The 13,225-nt window shown below is 34.7% G+C and overlaps 1 protein-coding gene across 2 annotated transcripts in view; it reads left to right on the top strand.

Annotated features, from left to right (window-relative positions):
* ci (transcriptional activator cubitus interruptus) overlaps nt 1-13,225 on the top strand; it is a 91,525-nt gene that overhangs the window by 37,758 nt on the left and 40,542 nt on the right. For both annotated transcript variants that reach the window (XM_077432962.1, XM_077432963.1), the window contains exon 2: nt 2,945-3,506. In XM_077432962.1, the coding sequence (XP_077289088.1) occupies nt 3,373-3,506 (134 nt within the window). In that variant the 5' untranslated portion in view covers nt 2,945-3,372. The remainder of the gene's footprint in view (nt 1-2,944; nt 3,507-13,225) is intronic.

Here is a 13,225-nt window from a genome sequence, read left to right on the forward strand (position 1 = left end):
CATTTTCCGCTCAAATTAGTATGTTTAGATGAAAAAATATATATTGCGATAAAAAACCAATCCTTATAAATGTGGCAAAGTGAACAATAGCTCCGGAAGAAGCGTGTAAAAAAAGTTTATTTTTGACTTAAAATTCGTTAGATAATCCATTATTTTATCAAGTATTTTAAAACAATAAAATCATCCGACTATTGATCCAATACTTACTTTTGGCATAGAAATATCAGATTTTGAAGACTGCAAAAATCTGTAAAAATTGCTCATTTTAAATAAACGAGAGAAAACCAACAAAAATCATTATCATATTCGAATTTAGTGAGTCGAACTTAGTAAATATTGATAATTTTCCATTCCGATATATTTTTTTATTGCTCAGTACATGTAATATTTTACCATTTCTTGGAGACTTTTGAATCACTTTCAGTTTTTGCAGTTGCGTGTGTAGTCATTAAGCTTATTATTATTTTTTATCATTTTGTATTCATTCTTACATAAGCTTTAGTGTACAATATCAACTGCTCAAGTTCTTGATTATTTAATACATATGTATGTATGTGCGTAGTTCATTTAAATAAAAATCTAGAATTGAGAATCATCAATTGTGTGTGTATTATGTTATGTACATATATATTCAACCATGTTGAAGTCTTCCGTCAAGGATTGTAAATAGGTTTTTGAGCTCTTTTTCCTATTATGCTTTAGATTAACATTAGAATAATATAATGCTGTAATTACTAACCAAATTAAATTAAAATTGTAAAATAGAAAATGATCAGTAGATCAGTAGCTATTAAAATAGATATAAGATGTATTGTGAACATAATTTCGTAATAATAAAAAGCATTTAAAAATCAAAAAAATCAAAGTCTTCCGTCAACCCTTGAAGTTTGGCACCATATGCTCGAAACGAACCGTATACAAATCGAGCATTGTACACGACAGTGACACTGTCAATGTCACTTCGCCGATTCTTAATCAAATATTGCAATCGAAATTTTCGAACGGCTACATTGTGTGTGGACGGACGGACGTCATGTCATTGAAAAGTCGTCATGGGCGCGCAAACGAGACAGGAGTCCCGTTCTGGTCCATGACGTCTCGGTGACGGGAAACTGTCGTCTCGCGATGGTATCACGTCGGCCAGGGCTGACTCCACGTCTTCATCTCTCGCCATTGTGTTGGTCACAAATGGCGATCGCGAGTTTTTCGACGTTCGATACTTACCGAGGGACGGACGGACGCGCCACGCATAATGAGACAGCGCGGCTCGTACTTACACGTGTTGCACCGACAATCTCATTATGCGCTTGCACCGCACTCAGAGGGTTAAAAACGCATTATAGACGCACTGCTGACTACGCAACTACCGTCTATATTATGTACAGTGTACCACAACTCGTAGTGATTATTTCGTTAACTATCTTATACATGTTTTTGTGCTGTCGGAATAGTGACACGAGTCGAACAATTTCATTGTGACTTGACGTAGAACGACATATGAATGTCGAAAAGTACACATTTGTATGGTAGCAATACATATGTATGGTATGTAAAAATGTCAGGAAAAATACAAAAATTACAAAATGAGAGGTATTTTGAATGTTGGTATATTAAAAAGTATTATAAGTATGTGAGATGAATTGGGATGGATGAGTATTATAAATAGTTTAAATCTTAGTACATTGTCTTTTGTTTATAAGTTATTATTATAAGTATTATAAGGATTATACAATAAGAAATAGAGATATCCATAGTGATTAATTTATTATACTAGCTATTAGAACAATTTACATAGCTGTAGGTAGAGTAAGGAAAAAGAAGACAGCTGGTGGTGTCTTTCACAGGGGTGTGCTCATGTATGTACAATACCCTCCCTGAGTGTGTCAGGTCTTCTAAGACCGTGGATGCATTCTTGCGAGGTGCGAGGAAACATCTCTGTGAAGGACAGTGCGTATAAATTTATATATAAAATTTTAGAGTTAAGTAATTAAGAACGTATTTTTAAATTAGCTAAATAGCTAAAATTATATAAATAAATAAATAGAAAAGAAAGACGCTTTGTAACGATCGGGGCTGTCGGAGTCGTTAAAAGATCTGACTCCGCTTTAGCGTTTAATTCGCATTTATATTTGCCGAATAATGTACATGTGAGCCGTTATATTTGAATGTGGTGGAAGTCCAATTTTCGGTTCCAAAAACACTGGGCGAAAACACAGCATGGAACGTGGCACGTGGAACATTGACAAGTTATTCTACATTTCTTCAAATATGAGACACACAGTTATCGATCACTATCAAGCAAGGATAAATAAATGGATACAATTTTACCGAAAACACTCGAGGGGGTCATTTTGGGAGGGTGCGTGCTGGGCGTTCCGCGAATATGTGCAATGCCCATTTTTTTCGCACGTGTAAAGCCACGTTCATCACTATGTGTTTTCGTCCTATTTCTGTTTGACTTAATTCACAAATTATTTTTCATCTGTATTTTTAAATATTGTTGAACGCGAAACATTATATTTAATATTTTGCGAAATATTTATCGAAATGAAAAAAAGTGGACTTTCAAATATAAGGGCTCATATATGAATATTGACTGGTTAACTGAGAGTGATTCATCAATACCTTGTGTGTACCTATGTACATACTATGTATGTATGAAAATCTGAAACAAAGTGTTTCTATCTTCGTCTTATAAGATATACATAAACAAAATATATTTTTTTAATTTCAACGATGATTAAAAAAGTAATAACGACGACGATGAAATAAAGTAATCTTTGTAAAATATGTAGTTACTTTGATATATTTATTTCATTTATTCTACAAGTCCCTTGTTAGTTCGTACTTTTGCGTTTAAACGCAGCGGGCGAATTCTCATATACATATGTATGTCAATGTTATTTATCTCTATGTCTAATGTTTCCTTTTCTTTGAATTTCAGATGATCAGAAGTGTCCACTCCCGTCCCAGAATCCGAGGACAGGATGTGCACCGACGTCCATCATCCACGCACGGGGCAGTGTTTCGTTCGTGTTCCGGTGAAAAACATGTGAAATAAATAAAAATGAAGGAAACCGCATAATATCACCGGAAGTGAATATGAAAAATAGCCGCCAAGATGATACGGAAAAAACGTCAAAAAAAGAAGTGATCTTGGCGTGAACGTTTCACAACGCAAAACAAAACTAAAAATAACTTCATCGACGATCCGTGCCCTAACGATTGTGATTACGCGTGTGTATATATATATAAAAATAATAAGCTTTAAAATATATTTTCGTCTTCAATTCTGTGATATTGGTATTTACTGAGTAGTGTAGTTGTATTAGTGAAGTGAGTTTATGTGCGTTTTGAGAAGCATTGGAAAATATGCCGGATCGAGAAGGAGGTGTGGGGGGCATTGGGGGTGGCGGAGCTCCGCCTCCCCTTCAGTTCCCCTCGGCTTTCGCAGCCTTCCATGGACCACCTTTATGGGATCATCCACCATTTCATCATGCACCTCAGTGAGTTATTTATATATTATATTTTTTAATTTATATTTAAAATTTATTTTTGCCCCAAGTCAACACCTATGTCCAACTTTGTCCATATATACATAAATATATACGTAAGTTTTAAATTAAATTCAAATAAATATGAAAAATAAGGGTAGGTGACCAGTTTGTTAGATGATCTGAAGTCACATACTTACATATGTATATCCATGGTCTGGCTAGCAATACTGGATAAGGACTCGAGCCCGTGATCCTTCAGTTGTTGACATTATACGCTTGAACTATGTTTCTGGTTATATTACATATACTTGTATAAAATTGAACGTTTGTTTATTTGTGCTCTGTACAAATCTACAGTTTTTTTTTATATTTAGAGCTACCGAATTTGGTACTCACTTGTACTTATCTCACGGTATTCTAACATATAGCGTTAAATTTTCTGAGACAGTTATTTTTTTCGACCTTAGCTCACTTGATCAACGATGGGTAATTTGCCTAGTTATTGATAATAATGTGGGAGTTAGTTGTCTGATCTAGAAGATTGCATGTATGAATGATTAAGTTGGCATGCACGAGTATAATGAATGATGAGGTTCAGATCGTTGTGGCTCTCCGAGTAATAAACGATGTTTTAAACCGCTCATTTACTTTCTGACAATCAGATCATACAATAATAAACATTAAATAATTATGTTTAATTATTTAATGTTTCTTTATTTAACAACATCGTATAATTTTGAATTCGTACGATTTTTTACAATTCATATACATATGTAGAAGTATGAATGAATCTAAAACGTGTCCAATCAACACGGTAAAAAGATAAAGATCGATAATCTCTGCAGATGAACGGCCAAGTTTATTTCCCTTATATAATATAATTTGCTTGTTATTTAATAATAATATTAAATTACAGCTGAATAAATTATTCATAAAAATTCCATATACCTACATAATATGGAGATTTATTCCACTGATGTTGGGTCTCTTTTATTACGACAGCGTCCAAACGGCCATTATCATTTTATAAAACGGATGGGGAAATTTCAACTTATAAAAATACATATAATAATATTTTAATCGTTCACCATTATTATTCTGATTTTCTTTTGATCTTCGTCAGATAATAGATATAATATGGCAAAGCACACTTAGTTCGTCGCGCTTTATTTTTATGTCCCTCTTAAAAATGTTGGAACATAATGCAAATAATGTTTATTGTTCGATGTTTTGTTTTATAGGGTGATTATACAAATGTACCCGCATTTTATGCGAGCTTGAAATATGAACGTGGTCCTTCAAAAAATCGTCATTGTTGTTTTTCGACGTGAATATCCACCCGCATTTGTTTATCCTTTATTTTTTTTTCATCATTATTTTCTCAATGTACACACGTAGGCATATCTTTCGTGCAAATTTTTAAACGAAGGCGTTTTCTAGGAGTTTCCGATTTTCTAATAAGTACACTGTTGAGATTGTGTAGTGAAGTATTTACGATCGAGCTTGAAAAGTCCGATGACGTGAAAACTACACTATATAATTGAAATTATTTTTCGCACACGTGTCATCGATTTAATGAAACTTTCATCGTTTGGCATTTTGATTCGCTGTCTCGTCTGTGCGAATTTTTGTGAGTGCTCGCTATGTTCACATTAAAATATTTATAGAAGGGCGGTGGTGAAATATCGCTAATTTTAAAATATAATAAAATAAACAAGCACTTGCGCAATTGAATTTTTATTATCATTTTTGTTGCAACGAGCTGGCACTTAAAAATGTCCGATTTATAAATATTTTGTTTTTCATCTGGTCTATACTATGTACACATTCCGCTTTCATATTAACGGCTGTGTTTAAAACATTGAAAAATTGACCTGATGAAAATGAAAGCTTTTGGTACAATCTACAAAATTGATTCGTCAGTTATTATCAGTTCATTAATTTGCTTGACGTATTTACATTTTAATCATTAGGATCTCAAGGCTAGTTTCTGCATTAACCCCTGTGTATAATTTTTAACTTAATATTTTATGACTATTATTTCTATTATTTGATGACTATATAAGTAGAATCGATGGCGTTAGTGTAAACCATGACTTACTTATTTTTTCCCCGATACATTTTTAAGAATTGCAAAATTGGGTATAAATCTAGCATCAATCTTTTTAACGACATGAATTTCGTCAACGTGTATAAAATTTAATACGGCAATAATAGGCGAGTCGTAAATAATAAAATTATTGTCAACTGTCGTATAATCATAATGTATGTACATAAGGCATATCAAAATTGTACATAAATAATGTATAAATAAACTAATTAAGGACTTATGTGCATTTCTATATAGAATTTTATTGAATTGCAAAATTGGGTAGAACTCTAGCATCAATCTTTTTGACGACATGGATTTCGTCAAAATATAATTTTACAAATGCGGTAGGAAATACTGTTGGTAAAATAAAATTTCTAAAAACAATATGTAGTAGACTTGTATGGTAACAAAATTTAGTCAAGTGAACTTTTAATATAACCTAAATTTACTTACTAAACTTACATCCATCGACTTCAAACGCACTGAACATTTTTTTCCGCATTATAAATTTTTATTACTATAACTATTTTACGATGAATTATGATAATATATATGTAAATATTAATTTACGCATTCGTGCACATAGCTTGACACCGCCTGGTCCCGCAAGATCTGTCAGTTAACAGTTTTCGCATCCGTATATCGCATCTAATATAGGGTTGCCATAATTGTCGGACCATAGGCGGGGACACCCCCCCCCCCAATAAAAATAATTTATTATATTTTTTGATAGTATATTATAAGAAATTTAATCATGTTTATTTTAATTTAATTTTACTCATTCTATCTTGTCTTCACTCTTTCCCAACTTCTTGAACTTGATATTCATTGCTCTTCGTTACCCGATCATACTTTTTAGACTTTTTCGCTTTTTGAAGGAGTTCCTTTTTCCCTTTTCATAATTATAAAATTTGATGAATGACATTTTATAATTGAAAACGCACTGAATTGTGCTTTCTACTGTGACAATTGAAAGCTTATTTCGTTCATCTGTCCACTGAGTATTAATTAATGAAAATACACGCTCAACGTGTGCATTATGTGCTGGGATAGCGTACAGGTATTGGCACAATTTCAGTAGGCTAGTTTTTCTTTCTGTTTCTTTAGTATTTAAAAAAAAAACCATTTATCATGTACATCTTTGATATCCCATTCTTCACGTGTTTCATTTTCAATAAATTATTTCATGTACAATTACTTCCTTGTGAATTAAATCCGTGAAAAATATATTGATGTTACTTAAATATGCAATAGTTTCTTCAACTTCCCATATAAATAGTTCCCATTTGAGTACATCATTGAGAAGCATCCATGAAAAAACATCATATTATCAATATCAATTGATAATATATCAGTGACAGTGGAAGCTGTGTTGCGAATAATATGTGCAAGACAACCGACACCTTCAATAGTTCTGGACAAAGTTTCCTTCAATTTATAAAAAAACATTATTAACGCCACGCTTCTCTCTTCCTCCAAAATTAGTGCTAGTATTGTCAGCACCGAATGCCACGAGGCGCTTTAATGAAATATCAAACTTTTTCAATCCCTCCATGCAAAATACGGTCACCGTATCTGATGTTTCATTTGGTAATGCATTTAACTGCAGCAGTTTAATTTTTAAACCATCATCTTCAGTGAAATAATGAATGAGTAAAGGAAACATCTTTATAGACTTGTGATTGCTAGAATCTGTAGAAATTCCATAAAATGGAATTTTTAGCATATCTTGTTTGATAATTTCCACAGTATGAGGTGCCTGTGTGTTTTTTATGAGGGCAGTTGCTTTCTTTCTTGCTACAGATTGTTTACTAGCAATTTTCGAATCGTGATACATAACGGAATTAAGCTTCGATGTACAATCTAATGAATTGAATGCCTGATGATGCTTAACAGTTTTGTATGCGATTGTTAATTCCGCAGCAGATATCAAAAGATCTTCCTGGGAATTTTGCTTAATCAAATAAGAAGAAATATTTTTGGCGGACGATACAGATACCAATCTTGAATTATGAGTTTCGGATTTGATATGCTCTTTTATGCTGAATTTTCCACAATGTTAAATTGATATAATAGTATTGCAAATTGAGCAGTGTGCTTCGTATTCATTCCTTCCTTTTTTAATACATGACCACTCCTTTGTGTAGTCGTCAGAAAAATGACACTTTCTTCTTCTCATGGTTGTAAAAAAATTTCAAGTTTAAGGAATCATGATAATTTGAAGAGAACATTGGAAAAACCTACCTGTCTTCCCGAATCTCAACGCAAATAGGTGAAAACACCGAGCTACCCTCCGACTTTGACAAAAAGGCAAATTATGATGCAATCCACGTCTGAAGAATGGGCGGACTAGTGACTACAGTGTTACTATTTGACAAATATAGCCACTAGCCGTGTGTTACCATTGTGCAAACCCACTTATAATTATATATTATCGGAAAGATATAATTTTAAATAATATGTATGGAAAACTGGGACAAATATCCTTCTGAAGGGGACACTGGGACGCAAGCCTCAAAACGGGGTCATGTCCCCGTAAACTGGGACGTATGGCAACCCTAATCTAATATCATCAAATTTGATGATATTAGACCAACGGTTTGTCCAAATACAGCTCCATTTGGGGGACCGTTTTGATTCCTCAATTGGAATGCCTTTTTCTCCATAGATAGGACAGGACAGTCCTCAGTCCTTTCTTCCAATTTGTGTTATGATCTAGCATGCAAGTTGACGGCATGTTTTTTATGTACCGATTTGTGTGATATGCTTTCACCGACTGAGTTGCTAAAATTATAGTAGATATAATTTCAGTATATAATAATCTTCATATAATTTCAGTGGATAATATATTCACTGTAACCTATATATGTATGTACATATATGTTTGCAGATTATGTATCGGTATGTGCATACATATGTACTGGCATGTCTAAATTTAATATACATATGTACGTACATCTGTGGTCGACCGACCAAGTTCAAGCGTGTCTTTCGCCCGGAAAAATGTGCACAGAGCGCGTCTGGCTTTGAAACTATTTAGAATCGATTTGTGTATTTCGTCTTCAGGATGATTATACTCCCATTAGCGTGTACACGCTGTGTATATTTACTCTTGTTTCGTATTTTACGAGGTGCTCATAAAACCGACGTTTGGAACCGGCATATGTGGCCACCAACTATTTTCAGAGCCTCACAACGGACGGACGGATGGTCATGGATCAGGTTTGATTGTCGCTCTGCTCTCTGGCATGGAACCGATCACAACACTCGACTAGTAGCCGTCGTTTATTCCTCTAACACCCCACAAAACTTCCGATTATAACCGTGAACCGAAGCGTGTTCCCGTTCTTCGTTCATATTTAATGTATGTGCATCGAAAGTGCACGCCACCACTGCACTGCATTGCTCCCGAGTGCGGGTGTTATTACATATTCAACGCAGGTGCTCTCCCCAGTGTCGGCATATCAACTTGATGGGTTTCGATCTCTTAATTCGGCTGTTGGACATCACTCAGGTGGTGTTGGCACGCGACCTGTCGTATAATCCCCCTGTCTGATTATATAATACGTGACATTGCCGTGTTCGTGTCGTACCTCAATAACGCCCATACACTTGTGATTTATCAGTGATGAATCGTTTCACTGCATCGTATCGTTATACATACATATCTACGTACTTAAATATTGTGTCTTGGATAGTGTTATCCATATGTTGTGTTTGAATCGTCCATTCTTGGATCCAAATCCATTATAATATTGTGATCTGGATTCGTTGATCTCCTGTGTGTCTTTATCTCTTGACGTCTATAGGGTGGCACAATCTTCTTCCGCTCGCAGGGTAATGACATTTCATGTCAAATACAATCATGAAGATGAAAATAGCAAGACTTGGGACTAAAATATTCGCCGGAGAGTGAATGTATGCGTGTATGTACATTGTATGTAGATGGAAGTGAGATATTCAATGAGTACTTTGGGCTGATGAAGTATGAAAAATATGGGGATTTAAATTAATTAATGTAATAGTGAATAGAAAGGAAGAGAAACTTGCTGGAAAGGTTTCTTATAGCTTTGGAAAATGTATGCGTAATCCATTGAGGTTGATTGTAGAAGCTTGAATAGTTTTTAACGATTTTTTAAGCTTAACACAGTTAGAATGGTTTTTTAAGATTTTATTTAGTTTGGCATGTGGTATCTCGACTCTTTTTCGGTTGAATCACTTCTAATCGCCAAATCATTTTTGATAGTTTGTATATGTATATGGATGAATGCCGTGTGGATGAGAAACTTGGTCTTGAACGGTAGAATGCTGTATAAGGTCCAGTGCACACAAAGAAGTATGGAACTCTGTCTGCTTGGCATAACGTGGAAAGATGGACGAAAGAAGCGCTCAAATGGTACTTGAGATAATGTAAAAGGGTGCGAGGAAGTTCACAGAAGAGATGAGTGGATGAAATCAGAAAAATGTGTGGAATGAGATGAGACAACACACTTCCATTCGTCTCAAAACACAGACGAATGGAAGTGTGTTGAAGAGGCCTTCATCGAATGGCTGTGAATGATAATGATGATATATTTTTACCTAAGATTACTTTTTTTTTTAATTTTAATTCAACTCTTCATATTTAATGTAAATTGATGAACTTTGCGCATTTCTTTAGGTAAGACTAAGAGTATATTTTATTTTATTTTATTTTATTTTATTGTCACAAATCAATACACACTCGCCATTACAGATTTGCTCCAATGCGACGGGTGTACGTTAATGAAATACATAAACAATCAGAAATCAGAAATGCAGTAATACATACATATACAATCAGAATATATATAGAATATAACAATTAATCAGAAATAATAATCATAGTGACATCTATGGATTTCAGATTACTGTGTATAATTAATACAAATTATACACAGGCAGATTTTTGTGACAACAGGATTAGATTTTAATACCAATTTTCAGGAACCGTTTCAGCAATGATCAGATAAAATTGGCAAACTCTGATAGAGAAACGATCGATTTGGAGTCACAAAACCCCCAAATCTAACCAGCAGTGGCGAGGACACGAACCTATGACCTCAGTGATGCTAAAAATATATACGCTATCACTAAGCCAAACTGCTGGCTTAATATATTTTTATATATATTTTTAATGCTAAGAATTACCGTCCAATACAATCAGGAATTTAGCCTCTATTGAAAAAAGGTCACAATGCAAAGACTGTTCCGGAAACAGTCATTAAAAATTTTCCAACCACTTGTCAGCATTCCTCACCACAGTTGATTGATGCAAACAGTGCCATTAACGGGTTAACATTTTAAACATCAACGTTGAGGGGTAGACCCATTATTTTTCCTGCAAGTATTAAAGTCAGTTTTAATTTTTACTTGGAAGCATTAAATCACTCTAACAATCAATCAATTTGACAAACACTTACCAATGAAGACATGCGATGGACTTTGGCTTTCAACACACAACAAGCCCAAGACAAAGTCAGAGACTGAGTAGGCGCACTTGAAAAATACGCCATAAATTAAATACAAAAATTCGTCGACGGGAATTCGCCACATTTCGGCGAAAATGTGAAATCGAGCGGAGATGAAGACGAATGTGGAAGAAAACTGGTGCAGTGGTGTGCGAGCTTTCAGCCACGAAGATATATTGGGCGTCGCGACGCGTTAATGTTTCCGGTGTTTGTCTTTCGACGCCGAACACGACAAAGAACATACACGTGGGCATTAACAACTATTTATTTACCATCAACTACGTATCGTCAACTACGTATTTATCCATATTACGTACGTACAAACCTTCCAAATGGTGGACGTAAAAACGTTTTGCGCTCTCCATTCCGAGAAGCGATTGTGTATGTAATTACGACGAATGTTTCTCGCGTTGATGAGGGCCTGTAATCTAATTAGGGGTGCGGTTATCTTCAGAGGCGATTAAGTCGTCCGGTTATCTTAGATGAAAATAACCGTACAATTAAGAGCGAAGCTGCGCTGAGATGCGCGCTTATTAAGACATTCCGTGTGACGTGTGATTTATTCAACGATCAAGATCCAAGCCATTCTTACAATGCGCGTTTACTGAATATTACTGTCCGTTTAAAACATTCTTATCGAACAGGTGCCGGTGGAAACGATGTAGTGCTAATTTTTTCGCCTAAAAAACCGTCGTGTAATTTAATAAAAGATTAATTAAATTCGATATTGCCGAGGGCGTGAGCAGATGTAGTGATTCAGAGGTGTTGATATTCCGGCTCGCGGGCCGCATGCGTTTTGAAAGAAAAATTTGCACGATGTTTATTGATGATTCATCTGGAATATGTAGAATCTTCAATCGGATACATCTTATAAAATGTAATAAATAAATTTTTAAACTTTCAGATCATTTTAACCTTTTGACGTGTTTGATAAGCTTTTACCTCTAATGATTTCACATGTTATATCGACGCATTTATATAAAGTATTACATTAAAAGATCGCCAATGACATGTTTTGCAAATTTTTGCAGGGTCTAGAAGAGAAATCGAGGATAGAACCAATAAATTCTGATTACATTCACACAATTTTGGTGATTTCGTACAAAAATGGTTCACTTTTGTCAATTTCTTAAAAATAAACATGTTTTTTTGCCGTCTTGCTTTGAACACTACTGGAGTGGTCTAATGTAATTTGAAAAGCATCAAAAAGGCAATGAATAGTGGTGATAGCTAAAGAGCGGACCCAGAGCGCGCTGTTCATTGTTCACATGTTGTAAATGCATTGTTAAAGGTTTGCCGAACCTATTTTACAAAGCATTTACAATAATGGAACAATAGACGGCGCGGCGTGGCTCTAGTGATAGCCACGCTGAAGGAGCAGAAACACTAAGTGCAGCACCATTTGTGTTTTTTTTTTAGATAGTTTTGGTCATGTAAAAAAATGCTGGCACGCCCAATATATTCTATCGCAATCCAGGCCAAAACTCACCCCCTAGAATGTTTTCGGGATATTTTATCCTTGTATTGACGTAACGGTGATTTCCATATTTGAAGAAATGTAAAAGTCACGTCTATTCACAGCTAAAGTCTATCTAGGCATGCCGTGCCGAAAGATTCAAAGATTCAAAAGTAACGAATTTATTTCATAAATTTGAAATAAATAAAGACATACACTTTTAGCTTCAGCGCATATGCCAGAACTTAAACCATTGATTATACATAAATATATCGTGTGTGATTATTGAATGGAATGCAAATGCTTTTCTGTAGAAAAATCTCACACAGCCCTGCAAGTACCAATTTGTCGTCGCAATTTAATATTATCATATCGAGATTGAATTCATTGAAGGGAAAACACAATTTTCCTATCAGTTTCAAACATGCAAATGAAACGAGACGTTATGTATGTATGTATAATAGATACAATTTGTACACGCGGATTATGCAAATAGGCGTAACGAACGGCAATGGAAAAATGTCAAATATTTTTATTCAATTCACACATTTCCTCCGCGCGTGTGACGCGAATGCGACTGTTAAAACAGTGTAGGCAGATGACTCGGGTGTGTATAAGAATTTTATGGAAATATCATAATTTTATCGGCAAAAGAACTGTGATGTGAGCCTAAAATAGTTTACGGCCCTGT

Source organism: Arctopsyche grandis, chromosome 6 (genome assembly GCF_051622035.1).
Source record: "Arctopsyche grandis isolate Sample6627 chromosome 6, ASM5162203v2, whole genome shotgun sequence".
Taxonomy (NCBI): Eukaryota; Metazoa; Arthropoda; class Insecta; order Trichoptera; family Hydropsychidae; genus Arctopsyche; species Arctopsyche grandis.